This window comes from Chiloscyllium plagiosum, unplaced genomic scaffold, assembly GCF_037043375.1.
Source record: "Chiloscyllium plagiosum isolate Xiang-an unplaced genomic scaffold, Cpla_swu_hap1 HiC_scaffold_31, whole genome shotgun sequence".
Taxonomy (NCBI): domain Eukaryota; kingdom Metazoa; phylum Chordata; class Chondrichthyes; order Orectolobiformes; family Hemiscylliidae; genus Chiloscyllium; species Chiloscyllium plagiosum.
In genome coordinates, this window is record NW_028270169.1 from 29,364,690 (window position 1) to 29,387,616 (window position 22,927).

The 22,927-nt window shown below is 41.7% G+C and overlaps 1 protein-coding gene across 1 annotated transcript in view; it reads left to right on the plus strand.

Annotated features, from left to right (window-relative positions):
• Positions 1 to 20: 20 nt before the first annotated feature.
• aifm4 (apoptosis inducing factor mitochondria associated 4) overlaps positions 21 to 22,927 on the plus strand; it is an 84,884-nt gene continuing 61,977 nt past the window's right edge. Inside the window, exons 1-7 of the mRNA XM_087977383.1 lie at positions 21 to 252; positions 3,053 to 3,197; positions 7,692 to 7,801; positions 10,326 to 10,435; positions 18,633 to 18,677; positions 18,789 to 18,870; positions 22,409 to 22,521. Coding sequence (XP_087833509.1) covers positions 228 to 252; positions 3,053 to 3,197; positions 7,692 to 7,801; positions 10,326 to 10,435; positions 18,633 to 18,677; positions 18,789 to 18,870; positions 22,409 to 22,521 — 630 coding nt within the window. The 5' untranslated portion in view covers positions 21 to 227. The remainder of the gene's footprint in view (positions 253 to 3,052; positions 3,198 to 7,691; positions 7,802 to 10,325; positions 10,436 to 18,632; positions 18,678 to 18,788; positions 18,871 to 22,408; positions 22,522 to 22,927) is intronic.

A 22,927-nucleotide genomic window follows, 5' to 3' on the forward strand; every position in this document is an offset into this window, starting at 1 on the left:
TTCAGGCTCAGTCGCGGCGCTGGCCTTGGCTCCACTAAGCCATAGGCTCGCGAAGAGCTGCTGACCCAGCTGTAAACTGTTCGCTTGCAACGCTGTCCGCCTCCTGCCTCTGCCAATCTCGGTCGCTGGCTACAGCTCCCTGCACGGAGTGGAAGGAGATGGCTCAACATCGTAACTGAGCTCATGGCCCTTTTTTGCCTTTCTAAGAAGCCAGTTCATTCTACACAATGGGAGCATCCAGATCCAAATCAGGTACCGACATTAACGAGAAAGGCAATTCCTGTTTTAATTCACAAAGCAGCTTCCACATTGGGACCCAAAGTCATGGTTTAAAGGATACAACAAAATTTACATAATGCTAAATCTTCTGATGCAATTTCATTCAGATTTCAGTATTGTGCCCTGTTTCGAGATGAGCTGGGCTGTTATCATAAACACACAGGAAAGTAACCGAATATATTTCAATTTTCTAATAAAAATGTGGTTTCTAATATATTTTAAATGTGAATTATTTGTTATTTCATTTTACTCCGCTCCATTAGACAATTGAAGTGTGCCGTATGCGCAACTTGACTGATGAATTGTACTGTATCGTAATAGTCTGGGAATAACATTCATGCGATTAACATTTTTAGTATTTTATTACGTGTATTAACTTCACATTTAAATCAGGCGTGTTTTTAGAATGAAAACTGCTTCAACAGAATTTCCTAGCAAACGTAGGATTTACACCACGAGTCGCCAGTCTATTATTTAATCCACGAATTGTGAGTGGGTTTACGGTTTACAAATGTGTTATGTCAGTTGGTACAAATCGGACGTGTATTCGGTTCATTATAAATTATTTCTCAGATGCTGCGTAGGCAGTTTTAAAGTTCGATATTAACGTCTTCATGAATATATGAAATGTTATATTGTATTTTTCTTCTCTCTTACTAATGGACCTCCACTTATATCGCGCTTGGGCAGTCGAGAATTAGGGTCACGCAGGTGAGAAAGCTATGGGGTAGAGTGGGGTGTGGGAGAAAGAAGAGGGGAGGTGAAGGCTCGGTAGGATCAGTGCATTGGGAAAAGAAAAGGCTTGTAGTGCTAGAGAAAGAAGTGGAGGAAGAGGAGCAACAGAATTTAATGGAAGTTTCATGACATTTCTTCAGAGGTTTGGGGGGAATGGGAGGGGAATGTCATGGGAGTTGCTCCACTTCTGCTCCTCGTTAAGCTCGGGAGAAAGAGGATTGAAAGCTTGTATAACATAGAATTCTCATGCATTCTTTGCTGATCGCTAATGGATATGTACATAATCTAGGCTTTAACTCGTTCAATTATACCTTTTTTATATAGCTTACACACGTGTGTTTTAAGAAAAAATCCTATCATTTGACAGTTCGTCCCCACTTGATTTTAAAGTCAAGGTGAGATTTAAAATTAATAGTTGTGACATCCAAACCCTAAGGTTGGTGGACAGCAAAATTGTGTGAGAAATTACTTGTATTGCAATATTAGTCTTTCAAGGGAACCACTTATATCAAACAAAACATTTCCTTTATTTGATTAATTTTATTATACAAAACTGTAAGTAAGCAATAATTAAGGCAGATAGTATATAACAACTTGTACATTTGTATTTGGCCAGAAGACATAGTGCTAAAGTTCTACAAGTTTTACAATATCTAGTTTATAACAGTAACTTGTGGCTAGATACAAAACTCAAATACTTCCTGGATTGTATTTCCTTTTGGAGTTAGTCATTTTCAGAATGAATAATACACAGGTTAGATTCTCGTTTGTCATTTTCCATTAGCGAGCAAATTTTAATAATGGCTATGTTCCATAAGTTTCGCTTCCTTACAAAGCTTATTAGTATTGATTTGTGAACAGAAATTGCATTTGAGAAATAACTTGGAAATCATTCCCTCCCTGTTGACTATATTAAATTCTATTCAACCATATAACATCCACAAGAACAGCGAAAGTTGAGAATATGTAGTTAGAAAACTATTTTGATACTTACTTGGTATTTGATAAGGTTTAATCTACCAGGAAATTTCTAGTATGGGTGAGATTGACATTTATTGGAAATCCCACTGGGAGTGGGGGAACATAAGAAATAGAAGGAGAAATGGGCTTTTTGGCTCTTTGAGTATGTTCTGCCATTCAATAAGATCATGGCTGACTTTCTGCTTCAACACCATTTCCTACACTATTCAGTATCGTTTAAAGTTTTTAACATTTAGAAATCAATTAATCTCAATCTTGAACATATTGAATGACTGAACATTCACAGCCCCTTGGGTCAGCGAATTCCAAAGATTCGCTAGCCTTTGAGTAAGAAATGCCTTCTCATCTCATGCCTAAGTAGCCTGCCCTTTGTTCTGACACTGTGCCCCTGTTTCTCCAACCCCATCCCCAGTACAAAGAAATGGGTTTCCTGTTTCTACATTGTCAAATCCTGCAGGAATTTTGTGGATTTGAATGAGATAATGTCTCATTCCGGTAAAATCCAGAGTGTTAAGGCACGCACCATGTAATCTTTCCTCAGAGGACGATCCTTTCAATTAGTTTGATGAATCTTGTATTTATTTTATGGCAAGAATTTTTCCATCGGCAAGAAGATCAAAACTATGCACAATACTCCAAGTGTGGTCCAACCAAGACTTTGTATAACTGCAGTAAGACATTTTTACTCAATAAGGGTCAACTGGCAATATGTGGAGCATATCCACTGAGCTGCTTTTGTTGCTTTATGGAAATTTGGATTTTGAAGTTTGCTATTTCACCATAACCTTCCAATTCATCTCTACTCTTCCTTGGTCTGCAGAATCTGAGTTGCATTTCTTTTGGATGTTAACTGTGCTCTGCTTCCCATGCTGCTTAACAATAACCTGACCAGCAGTGTTTATAAAGGGAAAGCCTTATAATTGATAATGTAAACATAATTGCTGAGATAGTCATCACAGTTGGAGATGACATATCTGTAATTCTTATGATCCTACAGAAGTGGTGGGGGAGGGGGGGGAATCTCAAATAATTTTTGTCCATCTTTTTTCCTATGCAGTTGACCTTCCTACATTTCATGGATCTGAAAGCCAGGAAAATGAATTATCTGAGGGCAAACAAAGGCGCAAGCATAGTTTGAAAGAGAAGCCTGAGCCTTTATTTGAAAAAGAAGTTTGTTTGGCTTCTGAGATGCAAGATAATGAGTAAGTACTTGCATTTTATAACCACAGTCTTCAAAATATTAGTACTTTTCTATTTAAGGACTTATCGTTTACAGACTGATTTACTGTATTTGATTAGGCAATTGAAAGCTTTTTACCAAAGTACTTTCTTTGACTCCTGCACTGCCTTAAGGAAAATGTATTGATTGTTGAAGGTACAATTGAAATTGAAAATGTATCCATAGCATGTGCACCAATTTATATTTATCCCAATATAATAAATGTTTGCACCAGACCTTATCTTAACACATATTGAACAGATAAATCTTAGTTTCAAATACTTTCAAAATAAAGACACAATAAACCAGGATGCTGCCTGTCATTGCTTGCTTGCTTGCTTACACCAGACTGATAATAAAATGTATTAATTGTTTATTTTTTACTTTATATTGTCTTTACCCATTTGTTGTTGAAAGTCATTTTATCCATATTTCTGAGATTTGAGTGGTATTTGTGATTGAACTTCTTATGCTACGTTATAAGACCATAAGACCATAAGACATAGGAGTGGAAGTAAGGTCATTTGGCCCATCGAGTCCACTCCGCCATTCAATCATGGCTGATGGGCATTTCAGCTCCACTTACCCGCACTCTCCCTGTATCCTTTAATTCCTTGCGAGATTAAGAATGTATCAACCTCTGCCTTGAAGACTTTTAACATTCTGGCCTTCACTGCACTCCATGGTAGTGAATTCCACAGGCCCACCACTCTCTGGCTGAAGAAATGTCTCCTCATTTCCATTCTGTTTCTGTTTCAAATCTATTAGTGTAGCGTCCACCTAAGCCAAAGTTTGTAATGTCCAAACTATTGGCGTGTGGTGTAACCCATTTTTAATAATGTTTGGATGTCTCTTTGAATAACTTGTGTGCTGTTATGAATTGGGAACATCCCTCTCTATCCATGAGTGACTTAGGTTTAACTCTGGCATGTTGCTTCAAATTTTCTTTATTTCCACTACTATATATTTCACATTTTTAGTAAGTACATCTCTCCCTTGTACAGACTATTTACTTTTCTCTTCATAGATTCTTGCATAATGATTCATGATGTTACTGTTATATCCTGATATGTGTCATTATCTCATTAGCATAACCATTAAACCATGACACTCTACATGCTTCAGTTCAGATCATAGTTCGCTCTTAGTTCACCAACTCTTATTTAGGGAGGATGGCCAGAGAAAACTAATGGATAGAAATGGCTAGCTTAGCCTGCTCATCAACATGATGGCTAGATGATTGTGGCTAAGATTCCAACTTAGAACATAGCATATTACAGCGCAGTACAGGCCTTTTGGCCCTTGACGTTGCGCCGAACTGTGAAACCAACCTGAAGCCCATCTAACCTACACTATTCCATTATCATCCAAATGATTACCCAATGACTATTTAAATGTCCTTAAAGTGGGTGAATCTACGACTGTTGATTCCACACCCTTACTATTCTCTAAGTAAAGAACCTACCTCTGACATCTGTCCTATATCTATCACTCCTCAATTTAAAGCTATGTCCCCGCTTTATGCTAGCCATCACCATCCAAGGAAAAGGACTCTCACTGTCCACTTTATCTAATCCTCTGATCATCTTGTACGTCTGTATTAAGTCACCTCTTAGCCGCCTTCTCTCCAACGAAAACAGCCTCAAGTCCCTCAGCCTTTCCTCATAAGACCTTCTCTCCATACCAGGCAACATTCTAGTAAATCTCCTCTGCACCCTTTCCAATGCTTCCGCATTGTTCCTATAATGCGGTGACCAGAACTGTATGCAATACTCCAAGTGTGGCTACACCAGCGTTTTGTGCAACTGCAACATAACTTTATGGTTCCAAAACTCAATACCTCTACCATAAAAGCTAACACACCATACACTTTCTTAACAACCCTATCAACCTGGATGACAACTTTCAGGAATCTATGCACATAGACATCGAGATCTCTCTGTTCATCGACGCTACCGAGCCCAGTACTCTGTATTACTGTTACTCCTTCCAAAGTGGATCACCTCACACTTTTCCACATTAAAGTCCATTTGCCACCTCTCAGCCCAGCTCTGCAGCTTATCTATGTCCCTCTGTAATCTGCAACATGCTTCAGCACTGTGTACAACTCTACTGACCTTAATGTCATTTGCAAATTTACTAACCCATCCTTCAACACCCTCATCGAGGTCATTTATAAAAATGACAAACCGCAGTGGCCCCAAAATAGATCCTTGCTGTACGCCACTAGTAACTGAACTCCAGGATGAACATTTCCCATCAACCATCACTCTCTGTCTTCTTACAACTTGCCAATTTCTGATCCATACTGCTAATCAGCCTCAATCCCATGCCTCCGCATTTTCTGCAATAGCCTACTGTGGGGAACCTCACCAAACGCTTTACTGAAATCCATATACACCACATCAAACACTTTACTACATAGGCACCAACAACATAGGTGGGAAAAGGGATGGGGATGCAAGGCAGAAATTCAAGGACCTAGGGTGGAAGCTTAGAGCTAGAACAAACAGAGTTGTTATCTCTAGTTTGTTACCTGTGCCACGTGCTAGCAAGGTGAGGATTAGGGAGAGAGGGCAGTTGAACACATGGCTGCAGGGATGATGCCAGAGAGAGGGATTCAGATACCTGGATAATTGGGACTCAATCTGGGGTAGGTGGGACCTCTACAAAGAGGATGGTCTTCATCTGAACCAGAGGGGTACCAATATCCTGGCAGGGGCAGGGTGGAGGGGCCTATGTGGACCATGACTTGGGGCTTCTCCCCCTCCCCCTTAAGGGGAGACATCACGCATACTGTCACCTGGGAGGCAATACACCAACTGTGAGTTTTTCTAGTTACCACAGAATCTCCTCTCTGTTTCCCCCTCACTATGGAATCCCCAGTAACTAATGTTCTACTTCTCTCCCTGCTCCTCTTGTAAGCAAAAGAGATCTACTTTATGCCAGAGACCTGTGCCCCATTGCATAGCCCCCCCCCCCCCCCCCCCCCCCCCCAACAGTATCCAAAACAGTGTACTAGTTACTGAGGGAAACTTCCATAGGGGATCCTTGCATTGTCAGCCTTTCCCTTTCCATCCCTTGACTGTAACCCATCTACCTTTTTCCTGTATCTGAGGTATGACTACTCCCTGTCACTCCTCTCAATTACTGCCTCCACCTCCCGAATGGTCTGAAGTTCATCCAGCTCCAGCTCCAGTTCCCTAACGTGGTTTCTGAGGAGATGGAGTTGGGTGCACTTCCCGCAGATGAAGTCAGCAGGGACATTAGTGGTGATCACTACCTCCCACATTCTACAGGAGGGACATTTAACTGCCCTAACATCCATATCCACTGTTCTGAATTCCCAAAGAGACTATTGGAAAAAAAAACTAGTAACCCTACCAAATCGGTGCACTGAACCTTTTGTTTTTGGTTAGAGGAGGAGAATGGGTGAGAGACACAAACTAAATGGTGTTTCAGGTAAAACAATCACCCAAAATATATTACCTCACTTACTCAGCCATTCCGTGTCTGCTCCTGCTCAGCGTGCGCTCCACTTATTCATGAGGTAAGGTTTTATAGAATGAATTTACCTTCCTGGCAGCCCCCTGGACCTCGCTGTCACCGCTTCTGCTGCAAAAATACAAAAAACTTACTTCCTGTTATCATGACTTTGGATATGCATTTAATTTAAAGTTTAATTTTGACCATATAAATTCTTATAATTTAAATCCTTAATGTAAAGTGTTGACCATAATAAGGCAGTCACAACCCATGGCGTTTGGATGGTGTAATGAAACAAATCTCTGAAATTTGTCTCCCAATTCCACCATCATATTTGGTGCCGTGTGAGCAATAGAATATTTGTCAGCTGACAGTGTGAAATGCTGCAGCTTATTAGAAATACAAATAATCATTGTGTGCACTGGTGATGTACGGACATTGGACAATGAGAAATCTATCCTTTAATCTCTGAGAAATCAGACCATAGCTAGTCTTGTACTATGTACAATAACACATCTCTAGAGTGAGAGATGTGCTTTAATTCTCAGAGTGAGTTATTCATGATGCTTTTTTTAAAAAACTGTTTGATTAAGAGTGATCTATAGTTGTTAATTTTTGCATTGTTTAATTTATGTTAACTGCTTAACAACCTGGTAAAATTGTAGAACGCTGTGCAATTGTCTGACATTCTTCTTCTATGCATTGAAAAGTTTAGATAATTGCACATGATCATTTAGTTTCCCTTCAACACCTAACTTGTAATCAGAAATATGAACTTGAAAACCTACCATTTAAGTTTTCTGTGAAAAGTAAAAGTGTGCATTATATTTGAAATTGATTCTTCCAGTCAATTAATTTAAATCCTAATTTCTTAATATGCAAGGATATATAATGTTGAACTGGTTTTACCATTGCTTAAAAATCTCTTCCAGTGATATTTAATATTATTTCCTGTGTTTAAATTAGTTTTAACTTTTTCTGTTCCACACAGGATGCGTGAGATTGAAATCAACAACCACAAGCTACTTCTTATCAAAGCTAATGGAGAATTTAGTACCATAGGGCATTTGTGCACTCATTATGGAAGTCAGCTGGTCAATGGTAAAAATATTGTATTCCATGCATATTGTTTGTAATGCTACAAATAATTTGTTTGTTAATGAACAATTTGAGGCCAATAATTTTAAAGTACATTATGCTGATCATGGGTGTCGTGATTTGTCAGTGATCTGGAATCAGAATCCGAATTAGGGAACCCTGGATGACAAGAGATATTGAGGCTTTGACCAGAAAAAAGGAGGTATGGCTCAGGTACAGGCAGCTGGAATCAAGGGAATCCCTAGAGGTTATCTGGGATACAGAAGTTTACTGAGGAAAGAAATCAAGAGGGTGAAAAGGGGGCTGAGGTAGCCTTGGCTGAGAAGATTAGGGTGAATCTAAAGAGGTTCATTAAATATATTAAAGGAAAAAGAATAACTAGAGAGAATAGGACCCCTCAAGGACGAAAGTGGACATGTATGTGTAGAGCCGCAGGCGATAGACAAGGTCCTCAATGAATTTTTCTCCTCTGTGTTTATTGTGGAGAAAGAAATGAAGCCTTGGGAACTTAGGGAAGTTAGTGGTCATATCTTGGGGACAATCTATATCACAGCTTCACAGCTACCTGATGAAGGAGCAGCCTTCCAAAAGCTAATGCTTCCATATAAACCAGATGGACTATAACCTGGTGTTGTGTGATTTTTAAGTATATCACAGTAGAGGAGGTGTTGGATGTATTAGAATGTATGAAGGTGGATAAATCTCCTGACTAGATATATTGAAGAACACTGCTAGAGATTAGAGAAGAAATTGCATAATGGTTAGCTGTTGGTGAAGCCCTAGAAGACTGGAGGGCAGCAAATGTTGTGCTCTTATTCAAGAAGTGCTGCAGAGGAAAACCTGGAAGTGTAGACTAGTAACTGGTGGGTAAGTTACTTGAGAAGCTTCTGAGAGATAATATATACATGCATTTTGAAAGACAGAGATTGATTTGGAACGGTCGGCACAGCTTTGTGCATGGGAGATCATGCCTCACAAATTTGTTAGAATTCTTCAATGAATTGACCAGGAAGGTTGACGAGGACAGAGTGGTGGAATGTGGTCTATATGGATTTCACTAAGGCATTTGATAAGGTTCAATTAGGTAGGCTGCTCTAGATCGCATGGAATCCAGGGGGAGCTGGCAAACTAGATACACAATTGGCTTGATGGTAAGAAGCAGAGAGTAATAAGGGAAGGATGCTTTTTGGACTGAAGGCCTATGATTAATGGAGTACCTCAGAGGTTGGTGCTGGGTCCATTGCTGTTTGTTATCTATATCAATGATTTGGATGAGAATGTGCGAGACATGATTAGTAAGTTTGCAGTTCACACTAAAATAGGTGGTAGTGTGGACAGTGAGAAAGGTTATCAGAAATTGCAGCAGGACCTTGATCAGCAGGGGATGTGGATGAAGAAATAGCAAATGGAGTTTAACACAGATAAATGTAAGGTCTTGCATTTTGGAAAGTCAAATCAAGGCATAAGTTTCATGCTGAATGGTAGAGCCTTAATGAGTGTAGTGGAACAGTAGTGGAGTTCAGGTTCATCGTTCTCTGAAAGTGGAGTCACAGGTAGATAGGGCAGTGAAGAAGGCTTTTGGCACGCGGTCCTTCATCAGTCATGGCACTGAATATAAAAGTTGGGAAGTTATGTTGCAGTTGTACAGGATGTTGGTGAGGCCACCCTTGGAATATTGTGTTCAATTTTGGTCACCTTGCGATAGGAAGGATGTTATTAAACTGGATAGAGTGCAGAAGATTGTACAAGTATGTATGAGTTATAGGGAATGTTTGGACAAGCTAGGACTTTTTTCTTTTGAGAGTAGGAGTCGGGGGGTGGGGGAGATAAAATAGAAGTGTATAAGATCATGAGAATCATAGATCGGGTGAATGCACTCAGTCTTTTTCCCAGGTTGCGGAATCAAGGACTAGAGAACATCAGTTTAAGGTTAGAGGGGAAAGAATAAAAGGGCATCTGAGGGGTAACTTCTTTACACAGAGGGTGATACGCGTGTGGAATGAGCTGCTGGTAGAAGTGGTTGAGGCAGGTATATTAACAACATTTAAAAGGCATTTGAAGAAATACATGGGTATGAAAGGATTAGAAGAATATGGACCAAGTGCAGGGAACTGAGGTTAGCGTTGGTGGACATTTTGGTCGGCATGGACCATTTTGAGCAAAAGGGCCTGTCTCCGTGCTGTAGGACTCTGACTCTAAATAGTAAAATTGTTTGCAGTGGTGTGATTGAAAGGGAAATATTGGCCATCACACACCACTCTGAATATTAAAGTTCTTGTGACAGATCAAACAGACACAAAACCTAAATATACTGCTACATCTGAGAGACTTCACACCTGAAAAACAGCACACTCGGTTCTGCACAGGCTTGTCTGCTTATGCTCAAATGAATTAGTTGATTAACAATTTTATGACCCAGATACTAGCATTTTACCAATTGAGTCCAATTTTATTCTCTGAAATACCTGTTGCTTGTTTCGCTTTTAACAGCTGTTTCAATATATTCCCCATCTTCTTGCATCTTTAGGAGTTCTCTCACATGGAAGGGTTCGTTGTCCAAGGCATGGTGCTTGTTTTAATATAAAAACAGGTGATATTGAAGAGTTCCCCTGTATGGATGGACTACAAAGTTATAAGGTACAATTTGGATTGTTGCAATGATTTGGATAATTTGTACTGAAACTACTTCTATTTAGTGAACATTTTAATCTAATAAAAATTTGCAGCTAACATCCAAAGAATTGAATTGTAAAGTAATGCCATTTATTTCTTCATGATTACATGCCATGCTGACACACTTGATTATTTTAAATACAGAATCCATCTGAATATTGTAGGGATGGGAGCAAAGAGGTGATAAATGGTATATCTCTTTAGTGATGGATGGTGACAGCTCTACATGGCAGAGGAACAGAAGTAGATTATTCAGCGCATTGAGTCAATTCAGCCATTTAATAAGATCATGGCAGATCTGATAACCATCAACTTTCCTGTCTCTTCCTCATAATCCTTGATTCCCTTACCAATTAAAATCTGGCTATGTCAGCCTCGAATATAGCCATAGACTCATAAAGATGTACAGCATGGAAACAGATCTTTTAGTCCAACCCATCCTTGCCGACCAGATATCCAACCTAAACTAGTCCCATTTGACAGCAGTTGGTCCAAATCCCTCAAAACCCTTCCTATTCATATAACACCACTCTTTGAGTGAAAGTTTTGCCCCTTAGATCCCTTTTATATCTTCCCCCTCTCACCCTAAACTGATGCCCGCTAGTTCAGGATGCACTGACTCCAGGGAAAAGGCCTTGTCTATTTACCTCACCGATGCCCCTCATGATTTTATAAATCTCTATAAGGTCACCCCTCAGCCTCTGATACTCCAGGGAAAACAACCCTAGCCTATTCAGCCTCTCCCTAAAGGTCAACCACCTTTCCCACCCCCATCCCCCCCCCCCACCCCCACTCCCAACCCTGCGAACATCCTGTAAATCTTTCAAGTTTCATAACATGCTTCCTATAGAAGGGAGACCAGAATTGCACACACTAGTCCAAAAGTGGACTAACCAGTGTCCTGTACAGCCACAACATGACCTCCCAACTTCTATACTTGATGTTCTGACCAATAAAGGAAAGCATACCAAGTGCCGCCTTCACTATCCTATCTACCTGCGACTCCACTTTCATGGAACAATGAGCCTGCACACCAAGGACTCTTTGTTCAGCAACACTCCCCAGAATATACTTTGTGATCCAGCCTCAATGGTCCTCTGTGGTAAATAACTCCACAAATTCACAATCCTCTGAGAGGAAATTCCTTCTTATCTCTCCTCTTTAAATGTGTGACCCCTTATTCCGAGATTATGCCCTCTTGCCTGAGACATTTCCATATGGGGAAACAACCTTTCCTCATTTACCCTGTCAAGTCCCCTAAGAATCTCATATGCTTTCGCAAAGTGACTGCTCATCCTTCTACCTTCCAATGAGTACAGACCCAATTGATATAAACTCTCCTCAGTAGACAGACCCCCAGTACCTAGTGAGCCTTTTCTAGACTGCATTCAATGCCAGTATTTCTTTCCTTAGATAAGGGTTCCAAATCTATCCACTACATTCCAGCTATGGTCTGACCAGTACCTTGTATATTTTGAACAAAACCTTCCTACTTTTATACTTTATTCCCTTTGAAATAGAGGCCAACATTTGATTTGACTTTCCTGGTAACTGCTGAACTTAGATGCTAACTTCTTGTGATATGTGGACAAAGACTCCCAAATCTCTCTGTTCTGTAGCTTTCTGCAATCTTCCTCCGTTAAATAATACTGCACTCCTCTATTCTTCCTGCCAAAGTGCATAATTTCACATTTCCCCACATTATAATCTATCTGCAGACACTATGTCATCTTCATCACGTGCCTTTCTACCTATTTCTATGTCCTCCACAGAGTTGGTGACAGTACATTCACTTTCTTCATTCAAGACATTAATATATATTGTAAAAAATGTGATGCTACATCAAATGCCTTCCAAAAATCTAAATATATTATGTCTGCCTTTACTCCTTTATCTATCCTGCTTGTTATCTCACTCAAATAAATAGTTGAGATTCTCTTGATAATCATTACCATAGCACAAATTAATCAAACTATAAGTAATGGAAACCTTTGCAAAGCAGGATCATTGAATGCATTCAGGGAAAACTTTAGATTCACACTAAAACTTCCACTGGTTTTAATATACGAAACAAGCTAACTTTGGATCTCTAGTGGAACAGAGAGATCTACTATCATGGAAAACTTGGAATTAGCTGGAGAGTTCTAAATAATGACAGATTGATTTGTTTACAAAATAAGTTATGCTCAATCATATGACATATCAATCATAACCCAATCTAGATCTGACTTTGTTTCAAATAGCCTAACAACAGGTAAATATTTGATTCTGTCAGGCTAATCACAAAAGCAATGACCTGTAAAAAGTTAAATTTGATTATAAATTTTGTCATGAGGTAGACAAAAGTCAAAAGTATATCTAACATTATTCCAGGGCAAATGCTTTACATAGAGTCATTGAGTAATACAGCACAGAAACAGACCCTTTGGTCAAACTCACCCATACTGACCAGGTATTCTAAACTGATCTCGTCCCATTTGCCAGCATTTGGCGTATATCCCTCTAAACCCATCCTATTCATGTACCAATCCAGATGCCTTTTGTTGTAATTGTACCCACCTCCATCATTTCCTCTGGCAGCTTGTTTCATACATATACCACCCTTTGTGTGAAAAAGTTTCTCTTTAGGTCATTTTTAAATCTTTCCCTGCTCACCTTAAACCTATGCCCTCTAGTTTTGGACTCCCCTACCTTGGGAAAAAGACCTTGGCTATTCACCCCATTCATGCCCCTCATAATTTTATAAACCATGATAAAGTCACCCCTCAGCCTCCGATGCTCCAGGGAAAGTAACCACAGCCTATTCAGTCTCTCCCTGTAACTCAAACCGTCCAATCCCAGCAACGTCCTTGAAAATCTTTTCTGAATCCTTCCAAGTTTAACAACATATTTTCTACAGCAGGGAGACCAGAACTGAATGCAGTATTCTAAAAGTGGCCTAACTAATGTCTTGTACAGCCGTTCACAAGTACTTGAGAGGATCACTGTGAAGTTCTACCATTTATTCCTAAATCAGCTATTTTTACAGAGACACTTCAATCTTTGCATTCTCTTATGAAGACAATGGCTGAATCTTAACCGAAATCAACTCCCATTTTTGACGAGTTTCCTGGAGGCAAAGTCTAACAGGTTTTTTCACACTATCTTCCCAAATGTGCTTCATTGTCTATGCACCATGCCCCTATAGTGCTGTGCTTGTTGTACTCTTGCACTTGTCTTAGTAGGAAGTATGAATCATTGCCAGGACATACAAAAGTATTTCCAGTAAGGTGGCAGTGGAGTAGTGCTTCTGAGCCCAGCGCTTGTCCACTTTGTCTGCTTTTCATTTCGTTTCGATTTATTTCTTGCTTTTCACTTTTTTCCTTATTTTCCTCTTATTTTACTTACCTTTTTGTTGAAGAGCTCAGGTGTGGTGATGACACTGGCGATGGCAAGTGACTGTAGCACAGACTTGAGGGGCCCAGCACAGACTCAAGGGGGCCCAGAAATACAGACTTGTGACAGTGACTTTAGAAGCAAATTTGGTTTCCCAGCAGCTTCTGCTTTGATGAAGTGGTCCTAGTGCTGACTCATGGTTGCTGCGGCAGAGGTGAGTTTGGGTTTCCAGCAAGTTCTGCGTCCAGTGCAGATTAATGGAAGCAGAATCTGCAGCACTGCATTGGTGAGGTGGGTCTGAACCGGATTTATGGTGGCAGCACAGTCAAATATTGCTGGCAGTGGCATTGGTGGCATCTGCATTGGCAACATCCAGCAAGGTGGCTCAGTGGTTAGCACTGCTGCCTCACACACCAGGATCCCAGGTTCAATTCCAGCCTCTGGCAACTGTCTGTGTGCAGTTTGCACATTCTCCCCGTGTATGCGTGGGTTTCCTCCGGGTGCTCCGGTTTCCTCCCACGATCCAAAGGTGTGCAGGTCAGGTGAATTGGCTATTCTAAATTGTCCATAGTGTTAGGTGCATTAGTCAGAGGGGGTGGGTTACTCTTCGGAGGGTCAGTGTGGACTTGTTGGGCCGAAGGGCCTGTTTCCACACTTCAGGGAATCTAATCTAATCTAATCAGGACTCATAGTGGCAAGGGTATTGGTGGAAGTGAGGTGGCGCTGAAGACTGGCGACTTTTGTTGCAGTGGCAAAGGGAAACTCATGCCTGGCCACTAGGCCCATGACCCTTGGCAGAGCACTTAACAAGAAGAACTGTAATGTTGAACACTTTTTTATTTCTTCGTTCTTCTGCCTTTATATTCCATGTTTTGGTTTATTTTTCTCTTTTTTTTAAGATGGCACCGGAGTGGGGTGACACGAAACAACACTTTTCACTGTATTTTGTAACAAAATATGTGTGACGATAAATAAATCAAATAAATCCTGGGATCACTTGTGCAACTGTCATACTTAAAAGCAGTTGGAACGTTGTACACCCATTCACGTGCCCTGCCCAGTTTATGGAGTTGGTAGACAGGGGGAAATTGGTAATCTGCTTTGTGAACAGGGCCTTAAAGGTTCTATGGACGAGTTGGTGTGAGGGAAGGCCATTACCTTCCCTCAGAACCAGCAGAGGAGGCCACAATATCAAATTCTGCTGTCGTGTTAGAGGTTGCCTGCTATCAGTACAACCTGGAGGACTGCCCAATAATACCGGAAGAATCTCAATAACCTTCTCTGCTCAGTGAAGGTAAGTGCCACCACCTTTTCTCTGTTACCTCTCAAATCACTCTATCTCTGCTGCTGCACCCATCTCTCATCAAGACTCATGGTCTAAAACTCTCACTTATTCAGCATTTTCTCTCACTTGCTCTCACAACCCAAACACGCCCATCACAGCTAACCCTGTGTACATTCTGCACTACCTACTCATTTCACTTCAGACACCTCACCACTTGCACCAGAATTGACAATGTTCCAACTGCTTTCATGCAATTTGTCCCATCCCAGGAGATAACATTGCACAATTGGGCAGAGAGAGCCGGGATGGACATCTAACATGCAGCTTCTTACCCATCACTTGTGGTGCTGAGACTGTTCAGGTATTGGTGTGCTATCTCTCATTCTTGCCACTGAGAATGTATACTTAACATGCCAGAACTTCTCCCGTCTGTTCACAATGCTTTCTCTCTATTGTCTCCTGTTGGTACCCGTGGTATCAGCACACTGAGGAATAAGCATCAGATCCTTTGGAGGATGCATCAGCAAGACTGTCTCCTCTATCCTCCACCTGCTCAGATACTGACACCTTGGTGGATACTTTACCCAGATTAGAGTTAGGAACACCTACTACTGAGCAGTTCACTGCCATGTCTTGGCAGCTAGCCAAACACAAAGTCTTTCTGGCACTGCTGGAGCCAGGCATCTGCTCAATACAGGACTGGAGAAGGCCCCATGTGTTGACCATCAATAACTTCATCAAAATGACAAGGAGACATGAAGCAATAGGCAGGTTTATCACAGCACTAAGCAAGCTGACATAAAGTTTGTACGACTGCACCAATGCAGTTGGCACAATACTACTACTTCTGACATGTGGCTGTCCAGCTGCCATTATAGACAAGCTGCCTTGAGAAACTAAGTACTGGACCCTCTGTTTCCTGGATATAAACATGGAACTGCATACCCTTATTCCAGCCGTTAGTGCTCAGAACCAACAGCCAGGTGACAGAGATACCTTGATCTCAGCCAGGTGCCCTTTGTCGTAAGGAGACAGTGCAGAGGAGAGGCAACATATAGTTTCCCTTGGAGTTTCATGTCAGGATACACCAGGGGTGATACTCCACTATACTCCACTACTACTCCTTGCCTGCTACCATCCTTCCTGTGGAAAGTCAAGCCAAAGTGGTTAAAGCTGGGCAGGTCAGATTCAGCATGTCTGAGCTTTCTAGTCCAACCTCACTATGTAACACTTCATCATTTTACCCACTGAGTCCAGGGGATATCGAGTCAAAATGCCCAGACATAGAAATGCATTGCCTTCCTGCCTTCGCCCATTGAAATCAGGCTGTGCTGACTGTTGATGTCCCCTCCTGCATTGCCCCTTTCCCTTCCATGCTCCATTGTCCTGCACACCTCTCTCCCCCCCCCCCCCCCCCCATACATGTTGAGTTTCACTCTTCACAGTAGTTAGCTCATCTGCATCCCTGTATGTTGTCGTCAGTCACCACAACTGAATTCCTCAGCTTCCCTCCTGTAGCACTGGCCCCTGACAACTCCTCCATGACTTTTAGTGGATGGAGCTCCAGGACTGGCTATTGCCCACCCCCTTGCCTGACTTGGACAGAGAGCCCTGTCTGGTCTGTGTATAGCTTCCCTACTGACATACTGCAACTCTCCAGCTCATTGCACTGAACCCACTGGCCTGACCATGGCTCACCTCTGGACTGTGGGGGGTATAGACCCTGATCCTGAACACCCTAAGCAGATGACTCACTGTGTCTAAACTCCTGGACTGACATTTGAAGCTGATGTTGACTTAGTTTGCTGGGTCCTCCTGACTGAAGGGTATCTCCTTTGACTTGACTGAGAACTAATGCCCTTAGATTTAGAGGCACAGCCATTTTGTTGATGTGCACGCAGTCCGTTTGCTGCATGTGAGGCTGGCACATGGTACTGGCATGAATTGACATAGCATGGCAGGATGCTGTGAGCATCCAGCTAGGTGCAGTTAGTGAGTGCTAAAGAGAGCAAACGAGGATCCCTGAGATGCACCCTGGCTGAATCCATGAGCTGGGTGCCTGTGCCTGCATGCAAATGTTCTTCCTGCAGTGTTGCAATGAAAGGTGGCAGTGCACTCCAAAGTGCAGCATTGAAATGCAGGAACGTCTTGGAAGTGAATCAGAGATGTGCCATGCAGGTGTGGTGAGGTTAGTACATGTTGCATGTCAAACTGTATGGACAGGGGTTGCATGTCATCACTGCCCATGGAGCATACCCTGAGATGTTACTGTTTGGTGTCTCGGATGGAGGCCCAGAGGAGCAAGCGGCAAGCTAAAGCCACCAATTAATTAACCGCACTGAGTTTCATGTCAGAAACTATCACTGTTCAGTTTCTTTTATTTGGGTGGCAGAATGAAAAACTGCATATTAATGAGGTGTGATTAAATAATCTTGAGATGTTATTGCATGCAAATTGGCCCCTCACTGTTCATTAGTGTCTTTTCTCGTTGTGCAATACTTGGGTGGAAATGGGATTTTTTTATTCTGAGAAGTTCACATGTGATTCTTCCAATTTTCTCATGTTATTCAGGGGCTGGGAATATTCCACCCACAGTCTTTTTCTGAGGCATAGGTCCATGCGTGATGTCTGCTTCACTCAAGTGGCCATTTCTTATGTACAAACCTGTGCAATAAGATTGAGGAGATGTGTCAGGTGTTACAATAGGACTAATCCCATCCCCATGCAATATCCACACAAGCTCTGCTTAGCAGAATCACTGCAAGGCAATCTGGGGCACGAACCTCAGATGATTAAATTATTTTCCCACTCCTGATGATTTAGGCTGTACAGATCAATTGGCGTGTACCACTACTATTCTAGTTGATTAGTTATTTCAGCACAGATGTTAGATCTAATCTAGATGGTAGTCAGTAATTAACAGTAGATTGGATTGACATCATTTCCATGATTTTGAGAGCTACTGTTTGTGGCTGTTATAAAGTGTGGTTGTGCTGCAAGATCTGATGACATATGTCTCTCAGACTACTCGCTCATATTGCTTTCAGATCAGACCAAGCTTTGCCAGAAAGTAAATTGAGCTTGAATCCAATCTGTAACTGTGAACCAAGTGTCTTTTGATGAATGTGAAGGACCATAAATCTTGGGTCCCCATTTGAGACTATCTTTTACAGGAATGAAAGAGCATTCACAAGCAGCATCAATGATATAAGGCTCAAATTTTCCTTCACATGTTTTCTGGAATGTGTTGTTCATGTAAAATGTAGTTTATACACTCATCAGTCATTTTTTTCTTGAAAAAAATTGACTTTCTTTTCATTGCCCTTCATTATTGGTTATCTGGGCTATGAAATCCTAGCACCCCTGAATAAGTCCAGCTAACAAATAAAATAGATGAATACATTTTCTTAAACTTTGATATAATGCTAGTATTATGTATGCAATAAATAAATCTATTCATTTCTAGTAATCTTAATGTTGTTTGTCTTTCGATTTCTACAGACTGAAGTCCAGGATGGCAAGGTTATTGTATTCACAACTACCTCAGTAAGTTTCCGTGACTCATTGCACACTTTGGAAAAAAAAGATTGGATTTTATTATCAATTTGTATGTCCGCTGGTAAACATGATTCATTATTTTCTATGTGTTTTAAATAGGCCTTGAACACAAACAAAAGGACCCAAAACATGGTCACTCGGTCACTAGTGAATAAAAATGTCATTCTTCTTATAGGTGGAGGTAGGTTTAGTGTCTCAATTTATAGGTTGTATTTTTTGTTACTTATGAAGTGAAATAGTTTCCATTGTTCATGACCCCAAGACTGCAATTGTCTGCCTTGACTGACTTGCGACTCCACAGGTGGTGGAAAACCAGTCAGGCAGCATCCGAGGAGCAGGAAAGTCAATGTTTCGAGCATAAGCTCTTCATCAGGAATGAGGGGTAGCCCAAGGGGGCTGAAAGATAAATGGAAGGGGGTGGGGTGGGGCTGGGGGGAAGGTAGCTGGGGATGTGATAGGCAGATGAAGGTGGAGGTGAAGGTGATAGGTCGGAGAGGAGGGTGGAGCGGATAGGTGGGAAGGAAGATGGACAAGTAGGACAGTTCAAGAGGACGGTGCCGAGTTGGAAAGTCGGATCTGGGATACGGTGGGGGGAGGGGAAATGAGGAAATGTTCCCCTCATTGGGGAGACATGACGTCAACTTGTGGAATGTTTCAGAGAACATCTCTGGGACACCCATACTAAACAATCCCATCGCCCTGTGGCTGAACACTTTAACTGCCCCCTCCCACTCTGCCAAGGACATGCAATTCCTGGGTGTCCTCCACCGCCAAACCCTAACCACACGCCTGGAGGAAGAACACCTCATCTTCCGCCTTGGGACCCTCCAGCCACATGGGATCAATGTGAATTTCACCTGTTTTCTCATTTCCCCTCCCCTCACCTTATCGCAGATCCAACCTTCCAACTTAGCACCTCCCCCTTGAACTGTCCTACCGGTCCATCTTCCTTCCCACCTATCTGCTCCATCCTCCTCTCTGACCTATCACCTTCACTTCCACCTTCATCTACCTATCGCATTCCCAGCTACCTTTCCCCCATTCCCCCCCCCCCCTTCCATTTATCTCTCAGCCCCCTTGGGTCCACCCCCTCATTTCTGATGAAGAGCTTATGCTCGAAATGTCGATTCTCCTGCTGCTCCGATGCTGCTGTGTTTTTCCAGCACCACATACTTTGACTCTGATCTCCAGCATCTGCAGTCCTCACTTTCTCCTGACTTACTGTGGACTGCAATACATAGTCAGCAGACCCAAGTTATACAGCAAATAACATGCTAGAAAATGTGTTTTCACTTAATGTTGATAATATTTTAAGTGCTGTTGGACTTAATAAATTTCTAAAATGCAAGCATAATAACCCAATCAAATGTGATAGGATAAGCCTCACACCTCTTGGCTTGGTGAACTCAGTTTATTTATCCTGCTGCTGTTTGCCTGAAATTACTTTGTTCCCTCACAATGTTCCTTGAGTGTGTACATGTGTGTGGCTGCACAGATCCAAAAATGTTCTGAGCAATGTGGTGAACAGGCTGCCTGGAACAAGGAGCACAAGCAGAGGTTGGAGTTATGCATCAAATCCCAACCACAAAACCATGAGTGGCTGGAGAGAGAGCATAAAAAAAGATGAAACTGTAATTGTTGTCGCAAGCATAAGAGAGAAGTGAACAGTAATTGGAGGACTGGATTAGGGGTTCAGAGGAACTATGTCTGCAGGTCAATTGCGTGCGCTGAAGAGTGGCAGGTGAGTAGTCAGACAAGGCCTAAAAGCCTCTAAACATCAAATGCCCAAAGTAATCCAAGTTGTTCAGTGAAAGATTATGGGAGAGAAAGACTTTGTATAACTCCCCAGTCATGGATTAGCTTTTTTGTCATTCACCTGTAGGATGTGGCCAGCAATTTCTGCCCATCTTTACCTGTCCTTGAGAGGGTTTGGTAAACTTCTTCTTGAAGCACTGCAGTCCATTTGGTGTAGGTAGATCCGCAACGCTATGAGGGTGAATGTTCCAGGATTTTGACCCACTGATGGTGAAGGAATGACGATATATTTCCAAGTCAGGGTGATGAGTGACTTGGAGTGGGAACCTACAGGTGGTGATGTTCCAGTCTATTATTTGCCTTTGTCCTTGTCGACAGTAGTAAGTTTAGAAGGTACTGTCCAAGGAGCTTTGGTGAATTTCTGCAGTTGATCTTGTAGATGATATATACTGCTGCTACTGACCATCAGTAGTGGAGGGAGGGCCTGTTTGTGGATATGGTGCCAATCAGGTGAACTATTTTTTTTCCAGATGATGTCATGCTTCTTTGATATTGTTGAAGCTGCATCCATCAAACAAATAGTATTTCATCATACTCCTGACTTGTGCCTTGTGAATTGTGGACAGACTCTAGGGAGTCAGGAGGTGTGTTACTCACTCAGGATTCATAGCCTCTGACCTGCTTACATGGCTAATCCAGTTCAGCTCTGGTCAATGGTAACCCGTTGGGATGTTGATAGTGGGGGAATTCAGTGATCATAATGCTATTGACTGCCAAGGGACAATGATTAAAATCTCTCTTTTTCAGATTGTGATTGTCTAGCACTTGTGTGGTGTGAATGTTATTTGTCCCCTTCTCCGCCTAAGCCTGGATATTGTTTAAGTCTTGCAGTATTTGGGCATGGACTGATTTGGTATTTGAGGAGTCGCTAATTGTGCTGATTATTATGAAATCATCATAATATATGAAGGTCACAAGTGATTGGCTGAGCTTAGTTAGGCCTAGATCATAACACTGAGCTGAAATTAGGTCAGGAGCTGAGTGGCCTTGGTGGATCTCAACCTGAGCATCGGTGAGCAGGTTATTGCTTCCTGTACAGACAGCAAAAGTATCAGAAGAGTTTTTAACATGTCAGTACCAAGAGCATTCAGAGGAGAAAAATGTTTGCATTGTTTTTCAATAAAGGTAATATAAGTTGTACTGAACGGCATAGAAATGTGGCCAAACTTTGTACTATCCACCCTTCAATAGCATTTACATTTACTTCATAGATTCCTTACTCCCACATTACAGGTTCAGACCCTCTGCATTGTCAGTGGTTGTACTGGGTTTCCCTCATGTGTGGATCCCACCTCTTTCCCCATACCAGAAAAAGATTGAATCTGATAGAAGTGGGAGCAACCCGCCACATCCAGTTCCTGTCTGCCATTTTTGAAGGTTGGCAGAGTCGACCTGACCATACAAAAATCCTATCGTTTATTGTACTTTCATGTACATTGTCAAGAGGCAGTAAGAAGTTGCTAAATGCTGCTCATGCTCTTTTTTTATTTCCCATCTAGATGCAATTACTGCTCATACTAAATTACTCTGTGTGTTTTGCATGTTAAAAATTTATTTCTTATGTTCTGCACCATAGTGAATTGCAGATCCTTGTTGTCCAAAGGGAAGTTCTGCAAATGACTACTCATGTCAAAAGAGAAAAGCATAAGGAGAGAGAGCAGCTCTACCTTGTGCTTAAGAATCTCATTGTGGCTGGTTTCAAAATAATAGTAATTGTGGCTTAAAAGCATTTTCTGCTGTGGGATCAAACCGCTAAGTAAAAAGAGGCTGATGATTTTAAAAGAAAATGATGTAATTTTTATTATACTTTTTACAGTAATAATTGCAGTTGAAAATATAGCTGTCTTTTAGAGATATAGAAAAAATTTCAATCCACATTGTTGTATTTTTGTTTCTGCCGTAAGGTCCAGCTTCGTTAATCTGTGCAGAAACTCTTCGCCAGGAAGGTTACACAGGACGTATCATAATAGCAACCAAAGAAATGCACTTGCCTTATGATCGTCCGAAACTCAGTAAGGTTAGTAAGATAATAACTCGTTTGTGGACCATCAATGAACAATAAGTCAGAACGCACAATAACATCATGTTTTTGTTACTGACTTTGTGTTTTTAATAAACTTAGATTTGTAACACTGGTTAAAAGTGGGCGGCAAGGTGGCACAGTGGTTAGCACTGCTGCATCACAGCACCAGAGACCCGGGTTCAATTCCCGCCTCAGGCGACTGACTGACTGTGCAAACTCCACACACATTCTCCCCATGTCTGCGTGGGTTTCCACCGGGTACTCCGGTTTCCTCCCACAGTCCAAAAATGTGCAGGTTAGGTGAATTGGCCATGCTAAATTGCCCGTAGTGTTAGGGGCAGGGATCAATGTGGGGGAATGGGTCTGGGTCGGTTGCGCTTCGGCGGGTCATTGTGAACTT